Consider the following 9180-nt stretch of genomic DNA (forward strand, 5'->3'; position numbering starts at 1 on the left):
GCATTTAATACCAATCCCCTCGTTCTGCCCAACTGCACAAGACAGGAAGTTAGAAACAGACCAAAAGAACTGGTCACCTTCTCCAAAAAGTTGTTTGAATAGGCTAAACAGCTAGAGTAAAAAGCTAAGGAGTGGAAATGGGTGTTTTCTATTTATCTGTGCTTACTGCATGTCGATCCCACACACAGCATGACCAGGGTGGACAGAGCTTACATGTCATCAGAAAGCAGAAGTTCCTATTTCTCACCCAACAGCAGCGTGAAATAAATCCTAGCTACTACAATGTACAATTAACTCAACATCACCAGAGCCCCTGATCCATAAAATACCAACCTCCTTTATTCTGCTCCTGGAGTCATGCCTTAAGATGACAGTGGTCTGCTTTCTTTTATTAGATGCTTAAAAATACAAGGTAGTTGTACAGAATTGCAGTCTTACCTGACAGTCGTCTACTTTGGTTCTGACCACTCCATTCATGTACTGTTTCTCCAGAGAGGGAGTAATCCCAAAACTATTTCCCATACAGAGACTCTCACTCTTCCCATCAGGATAGCTGATTTCCACTGTGCCATTTAAAATTACATACCAAGAATCAAGCTAGAGGAAGTAAAAAAAAGATTAAAAAGTAAAGCTAATTCAACAACTTTTACAAGCTGTTCCAACACTCTTAGCTCAGAAAGGCTTATTCTTGCAGTCTCCAGCTTGTTGTCACAACAGTCTTGCAACATTTAATTCACCAAAAATGTGCACTGTAAGGCAAGCAATAGACGACTGAAACAAGAATGCTTTTCAGCATTCTTCATTCATTTCAGAACTAATTTAGTAGGGAGGAATGCTGATGAATAGACTGCTTTTTTAATTAGCTACAGTGTATTTATACCATTTAATGAGAATGAACACTATTCCCCAGGGTACAAGAGATTTGCTCACTACCAGAAACTAGAGTTTACCTGGTTTTCTTGGAAGAATGACCTGCTACAGCCATTCCAGATGTCTTGATCCAAGGACAGAGGTTTCAAAATAGTGATTCAGGGCACCTATGTTGGGAGCCCAACCTCTGGCTAAATTGAACATCCCTCTTCTCCCACTGAGTATGCATGGAAACTGCTCCTAATTTAGACATTTATGATATCTACGTTGTTGGGCAAGGATACCTCTCTACATTAGTAGTTTATAACTTACATTATAAGAAGGACAGTCATTTTACCAATGGAAATGACACATTCTTCCATGTCCCAAATAATCTTTGAAATAAACTCTTCCAGCTGTTAGCACTTACCCAATAACAACATCCCGAGTGCCGTTCTATGTCTATACTTGGCCACATGGGAGTCTTGAACAAGACAGTAATACACAGGCCAAACCTCCCAAAGGGATGGGCTATGGTTTGGGGATTTGGGATGTGGGTCACCTGAGAGAAGAATCCTCTAACTTTCAGGTTCAGGAGTGTTGGGGATATGGGAAACAGCTTTTCCAGCCCTTCACCCCCAGCTGCCCTTGCTAACCTCCAGCCTACAGCACACAAATGGTGTTCCAAGCAGTAACTTACTTCTTGGCCGTCTTCAAGTATGATGGCTCCTGCTTGCTCTACTACTTCAAATATCATCACTGAGCAAAGTTCTCTCCTCACAGACATAGTCATGTTTGCAAAAGCAGGGAGTTGATGCATGAATTCCAGTAATTGCTCTGTTAGACATAGGAAACATTGCTATGAAGACTGCAAGGCCCAGGGGTTCCTTAGATACCTTACCCTCCGTTACGTTGCAATCCCCATTAGTGCCCGTGGCTACGCGAGCCCCGTAAGCATTCTGTCATCGCCAACCAGAACTCGGCTCGACAGTCCTGATCGTGTCCTGACTGACCCTCACGGCAGCAGTCTGGCTAGAGTGTAAAAGCACTTCAGCTTAAAGGCGTTTAGAAAAATTGAAGATACGCTTATGGTACAGTAATTCTAAGCTTGATAGGAGCATGAAATTATTTTCCAGCGTTTAGAGGAGTAATATGAAATATAGCATAATGCAAATTTCACTATTAAAACTAATGCCGATTTCTAGTTAAACACTGCAGTAAGTTATTTTCATGTTAAATGTTTATAAGTTTACAGTTAAGTATATCTATACTGTAGTGAGAGTATATTATACTCTCTCACATTTAGTAAGTAATTTAACAGTTTCAGGCAGTCAAAATTACCTTGCTAACTATCCTACTCTTATTTCAACACATAAAATGACTGTAATACTTAATATCTTAAGCATCCCAAAGACCTTTTTTTAGAAATACTTAGTTTCTCAGAACAAATATTCAGATAGTAAGAAGTAAGAGGAGAAATCACTCAATTAACAGCATCACTAGAGCAAAGTGATCTCTAGAAGGCATTATTCATAATTATGAGGATATACATTTAACATGAACTCATTAAACAGTTCTCACATACGATTCTCTTATAAACATGATATACTTTTACATAAAGATTGGGTTTTTTCTCCTTACCAATATCATCATCAGTTTTATCTGCAGGCTCTTTCTCAAGGCACTCTCGTACAACGTCTCGCCCCAGTAGTGGATCTGAAGTTCTGTCAATATCTTCATCCTCCTCCTCTTCTTCATCTTCAGAGTCTACAGGTGCTTCTGGAAGACCTGTTAAATCAACGTCTCCCATCTCACTTTCTGTAGCCTACAAAGAAAACATCCATCAGACAGAGTCTTCAGTTTAATGATTTATGGCCTTAGGTAGCTAACGCAACAAAAGAAACCCCGTGACCAACAATTCAAACTAGAGATTGTAGCAGCTCCCTTTCTGAACATCAAGAAAAACACGTTATGCTGAAATCTACGGCTACAGGACGGTACAAGTATCTACCATCGGTATAAAGCAGCAACAGCAGCTACAGCAACGCAATCACAAGATCTGAAACCAAAATTAACATTCTGGGACACTTGTTCTCTGTCTGTACTCACATCCCTCCCCACCTCCCATGAAACACAGGCAATACAAACCCATCAATATCAACCATGTGACACAGGGAAAAACCAGCAGATTGAGTGGCAGAAATGAAAGGGATTTGATCACATTTTTTATTTTGGTATCATAACATGGATTTGAATCCTGGCATAGAGTATGTCAGGTAGAGTACATAAATGGGGAGGCAGAGGGAAGGAGATAAGGATGACTCTTCTTTCCTGTCAGCTGATTCTCATTTTATAGCATTCACTCCTTCTTGTGAATTCACATAAGCAAAACGTTTTTTTCACTATTTGAGAGTCTATATTATTAACAAAATAATAGATTAATTCAGGAGCACCACTGGTTACCCAACGCCTGCAGACACATTCCTACTGTCATCAATAGATGGCAATACAGATACCACGCTGAGCCGACACACTGTGCAAAGGAATGCAACACTGGCAACAAAAAGCAGAATCACATAGGAATCATTTGCAACAATTCCTTATGTAAAGTTTAAATGATGTAATTGTGTGAAAATAACTTTCCAAACAGATGGAAGGGGAAAAAAAAAAAAGTAGTTTGAAATTCAGGAGAGTAGCGCCTCCAATCCCTTTTTTTTTAGTTTAAGCCAGCATGCAAATCATTTTTCTGTTCAAATTCAAAAATTTGAACAACAAGATGTGTCACTGAGAAGTATAAGGCAATTATACAGACTTGCAGAAAAAGGAGTTGGTTTTTTTCTTTTATAAATGAACACATTTATAATATTCACTCTCACTTTAAAAGAAATCTTTGAGACTTTACAAACGCTAATGACAAACTAACACATCAAATACTCTGCAGGTTCACAAAACCTCCAAAACAAAGGATGGGTCCTGTCCAACCTGATTTGAACATCCACAACTTCTCTGGGCAATCTGTTCCAGTGCCTCAGGACGCTCACTGTCAAAAATTTCTTCCTTATATCCACCCTAAATCTACTCATTTCCATTTTAAAACTGTGGCCCCTTGTCCTGCCAATACAGGCCCTGGGAAAAGGGGTCTTCTAAGAAAGGCTTTTAACTACTGAACAGTCTCCCTGGAGCTTTGCTCCCTTTTCTCCCATTACTGGAGACTTCACCCACTGCCACGACTTCTCAAACTGGACGGAGAGTAGCTCAGCACCGACGTCGGCCAACTGCCTCGGGGCCCCGGGACACATCGCATGGGGTCCCATGGACCTGAGCACGGCCAGGTTCCTCAGGTGGTCTCAAACCTGATCTCCTCTCCATGAAAAGGACTTGTTCCCCCAACCCCTGTCTTGAGGTTCAGGGACTCAGGAAATGTAGGAAGATTGAACAACACTGAAAACTGAGGCAAAAAAAAATTGTTGAGCACCTCAGCCTTCTCCATGTCACTAGTTCTCTTTATGGTGGGGAGGGGAGTACATTTTCTTTAATTTCCTTTTTTTGACCAATATAGCTGTGGTTATTGCTCACATCCTTTGCCAAAAGAAGAGGCTCCGAGGAGACCTCATTGGAGCTTTCCAGTATCTGAAGCGGGCCTACAAGGGTGCTGGGAGAGGACTTTTTACAAGAGCCTGTAGTGACAGGACAAGGGGTAATGGGTATAAATTGAAAGCAGGGAGGTTTAGATTAGATATCAGGAAGAAATTCTTCACAGAGAGGGTGGTGAGGCACTGGGACAGGTTGCCCAGAGATGTTGTGGATGCCCCATCCCTGGAAGTGTCCAAGGCCAGGCTGGATGTGGCTTTGAGCAACCTGGTCTAGTGGAAGGTGTCCCTGCCCATGGCAGGGGGTTGGAACTAGATGATCTTTAAGGTCCCTTCCAACCCTAACCATGCTATGATTCTATGATTCTATTCCTGCACCTACGTTTGACCAGGAGGTCCTTACTCAGCCCGGCTGGGCTCCTGCCTTCCTCGCCCCGTAACACACAATGCGCATTTCAAGTGAGTCCATCGCAGCAGACGGCACTGCCTCCACCTTCCTACACGCTCCACGCTGACCGACTAACGCAAGCCCAGCTCTCTGACAGCTGAGCAGCACCTCCTCCTCTCACTAGACACAGCAATACTGGTTTTGGATAGAACCTTGAACCCTTAAGCTGGTCCTCATTTTAACACTTAGCCAGCAAACCTAATAAATCAGGCTTAAATGACTGAACATAAGTACTTCTTTCAGAGTAGGATAACAATACATATAGGGTTAAATCTGTTTTATATTACATCACTTCACTGGCTTATGTAGCTCACATTAACAGTTTTGGAACTAAGCCCAAGTGCAAACTGTGCTTGGAGAGCCTCAGCAGCACATGATCAGTACAGCATTTTATTTCTGGCATTTCTTAATCTAAATAGCCACAATTTGTATCAACTTTTCCAGGCAGAATAAGACAGACTACAGTACTAATTCCCACTCTGATAACCTCAAGCAAAAGATAACAAAACTGAAGGTATAGGTACTACAAATAAGTGAGTCATTAAAATTTTCATTGTATATCCTACAAGGGACGATAAACCAATCTTCTCCTGATAAATAAGTTACGATTTGATCAAGCTATGAAATAGCAATGGTCCCCAAACTGAGTTCCAAAGATAACGTGTGGATGGTTGACAAAACGCTGGCAGGTCAGGCAGTGCTGGAAGGAGCAGGAAGGATTTCGCTCATCAAACTGTCTGCAGAAGTAGCAGCTCTTCCCAAGCATGGTGCCCCAGCTGTTTCCATTATCAGATATCAAAACCCTAATGGAAACATTTATGAATGACTAATTTACAAAAGGAAACCGGAAACTGCAATCCTCAATTCTTACACGTATATGGATTTTGAGGACTGAAGCTATAGGACAAGAGTATCTTGAGAAGGCAGCAGGAACAAACGGTGTGTGCCACGTAGGTTATCTGGAAAGTTAACACCAGTTTACTGTCAACACATTTGTTTGCCCTTTGAAAACCATACTATTATTACTGCATATACAGCCCTGCAAAATTTAACATGTTCCAGCTCTGCCAAGTGTTGATCACGGAGATGTCCTGTACACTGGCCTATGCTCTGGAAGGCCCTTGCAAAGTTTTGGTGTTAATGACAGGTACCCCGCTACAGTGTGTATCAGAAAGCATACACCGATAGAAAAAAGGTACTAAATATGTCTCATGTAAAAGATTTCCCTGGAGGATACTTAATACATGTCAAAGCAGCTGTTTGCAGAAGTCAGAATCCCTCATTTCAACTGTTGTGCGCATAGCCACTGCTTCCCCTGCTTCTGTCTACACACCTCAGTTCTGAAACTAAGGATCCTGGCAGAAAGGGGTTGAATGAAAAAATTAAAAACAAACCTTAAAAATCCACCTCAAGCAAATTAAAGAAGTTGCATTAAAAATTGTAAGGAATAGCTTTCTATATATATGTAATTTTTTTTTAAGTCTACAGTCCAACAAATCAAACAAACAAACAACAAAAAAGCCCAAGTGCTCTGCAGGATTCCAAGCCAGGTGGACTTTGGAATAAACACATTTGGACATTTTACCACAGAAAGACTGAAAGCTCCAACAGGGAGCAGCAACAGCACAGAATAAGGGAGAAAAATATCCTCACACACGTATTTTCATACGTTTATGCAATTACTTGTTAATTTAATCTGCAATTAACTGTTTCTGTAACTAACAGGACTCCTGTTGTGCTGATCTCACCTTAAGCTTTGTGTTCATCATTTCCCGTGTAACATCCTGGACTGAGAAGCAGCCGGGACACGTGAAACCTCATTTCAACACTATCGATGAATATAGCGTACACAGATGAACAGAAACCCTTTCCACAGCTTAATAACATTCGGTTCATTCTTTGTTTCTACCACCGTAATCCCATTTTCCTATTCTGGAATGACGTTTGCACTACTTACTGTAAAAACTAATGTTAAGTTACCATTAATTCAAAAGGTCATTTCAAGGCTACATTAACCCAAATCATTCATAAATGCTCTCCTCTGCTGACATTAATGATACTCTTAGAGAGTTTGGCATCTGAGAGACATGAAGCTGACTGCAAAAGCAAAACCTCTTTTTCCAAATACTTTGGAAGGTGCATTTTAATGTAACAAAAATGCTTTCAGCTTCTGAGCCCAGACATCCTACTCAACATGTAGGTTTACTGCGTATCAAAGAGATTCTCTACCTTCGTAACATCACAGTGAATATGGGGGGAAACACTGTTTTCTTTCCGAATTCAGCATCTGTCTCTACTGATGCGTCACTGCAATATGATGTTAAATAATATAATGTTAAATCTGAAAGGCAAACAATGAGAGTCTTCCCCAAAACGGTTACAGCTCCTGCATACAGCCCAAACACCCAGCATCTTTTCACAGTTTGCTGTCTGAACACGATGCCTACAAGAACTAGACACGAAAAATTCACTAAAAATTAAGGGTGGGAACAAAAAACAGTGGGTTCTTTGGATTTTCTTCCCCCCTCATGACATGCCTGTTGCACACCTTCTCTCTACCCACAGTTTATGAGGTGCTGGATTCTCCAGAGCTTTCTCTCAGGATTAATGACACTGTGGCTACAGTGCTGGAATGTTGCGCGAGGTCTTCCAAGATGAGTCCAGCAGTGGTAACCTGGCTCAGACATCACCCCGGCTGCCGGGAAATTCTCAGTGAGGTTTAGAGATGTCCACGTTCCCTGCAGGATGCAAACCCAGATGGGCTGGTGTCGCTGAAAAGGAGGTTCCTACCTGAAAGGGCCTCACTCCTCGAAATTAATAGATAATTGGCAGCTGTTTTCACATTCATGAATTAGTAATTTCTTAAGGTACAAAAACACATTTCACCATGTTTATTTGCTACAGTGCATATAAATAGCCACTCCATTATTTCTTTTATTTATGAAATTCTTATTTGTTTAGCAATTATACTCTTTTGGCATTTTCTGAAGAGTAAGGCATTTCAAATGCCATTAACCACACATGAGTATTCACTCATTACTAGAATGATATTTTCGTTATCAATAATATATTTTAAAAGCTTTTAACTCAGAGTGACCTCTCCAAACTACTCAGATAGACAGGCAGGCAGACGTTGGTCAGGAAAACAGTCCGTCAGCATCCCAGTATATGAGATGTTAAGGTACAATACCCAGACTAGTTCTGGTGACTCTCTGACTAATTAAATCAATTCTCTTGACTTATAAAATGGAAAAAAAATAAATAAACCTCAAAACGCAGATGAACATCTTCCAGCACTGCCTCTCAGAAATCAAAACTCAAGAGAATTTTGAAGAGACTCTCTCAGGGATGCACGCTACTCCTGACCTAGCTGGCAGCAAGGACATCTGAAGTAGTAAGGTGATAGATTAAACAGGACAAAAATGCAGAGATGCTTAATGTTCTAAAAGGATTTTTGCTTGCAAGGCTTTATTTTTACAGTTACCTAGCAGTACTTGGCTGTAAATAAGATACCCCAATAATGTCCGCTTAGTGTATAGAAATAGTACCCAGACAGTAGCCAAGGGAATAGGTGTCTAAAATCAAGTTACACCTACATTGTGCTCGATGTAGGTTGCTATATACTCAGTATTGTGTTCAGATTTCCACCTGGAAGTGGAAAAGCTGTGAAAGTACTGATCAAGAGAAACCCAAGACGAGCACCATCATCAACCAGAACAAAACAACCCCATGAAACTAGCTCTGCAATTCGACATGAGACGGATAACTTATTAAGTATATTATCTGTACGCAAACGAAAGCTATCTCTGGATTTCAGACAACTTCTGTTCTCAGCAAGCAACACTAGAATTTCTACAGTCAATAGTGCAGAGAGTGCATTTATTACCACGCTTTTGTTTGCAGAACAGAACATCTGTTATTAACAATAAATACAAATAATCAAGGAAGGTATTTGAAACACAAGAATGATTTCATTAAATTTGTTCCATTTCAGAAGGAAAGAAAATGATCCCCTAAATCACCAAATGTGACTTTTAAAAGCAACAGCACAATTGTTGGTATATAAAAGATGTGAAAAGCAACAAAAGCATTTTATAAGAAGTTGGGTTTCCTTGTACGTGGCTGCAAAGGTGGCGGGTCACCTGAGCAACACAGAGATGTACAGAAGCATCAAGAGGACAAGTCTTGGATAAACACCACTGATTTTTGTTTATGGAATGTTTAATGTCAAGGAAAGAAAAATTACAGAATGGTTTTGGTGGGAAGGGACCCAATAGCCCCACCAGTCCCAGT

The 9180-nt window shown here is 40.7% G+C and overlaps 1 protein-coding gene across 1 annotated transcript in view; it reads right to left on the minus strand.

Moving 5' to 3' along the window:
* The window catches only part of RAPGEF6 (Rap guanine nucleotide exchange factor (GEF) 6), a 96606-nt gene that overhangs the window by 9588 nt on the left and 77838 nt on the right, over positions 1–9180 (minus strand). Inside the window, exons 8-10 of the mRNA XM_010160133.1 lie at positions 2491–2674; positions 1550–1686; positions 439–597 (exon numbers count right to left, since the gene is read on the minus strand). Of these exons, the coding sequence (XP_010158435.1) occupies positions 439–597; positions 1550–1686; positions 2491–2674 (480 nt within the window). The remainder of the gene's footprint in view (positions 1–438; positions 598–1549; positions 1687–2490; positions 2675–9180) is intronic.

The sequence above is a fragment of the Eurypyga helias genome, unplaced genomic scaffold, assembly GCF_000690775.1.
Source record: "Eurypyga helias isolate BGI_N326 unplaced genomic scaffold, ASM69077v1 scaffold5621, whole genome shotgun sequence".
Classification (NCBI taxonomy): Eukaryota; Metazoa; Chordata; class Aves; order Eurypygiformes; family Eurypygidae; genus Eurypyga; species Eurypyga helias.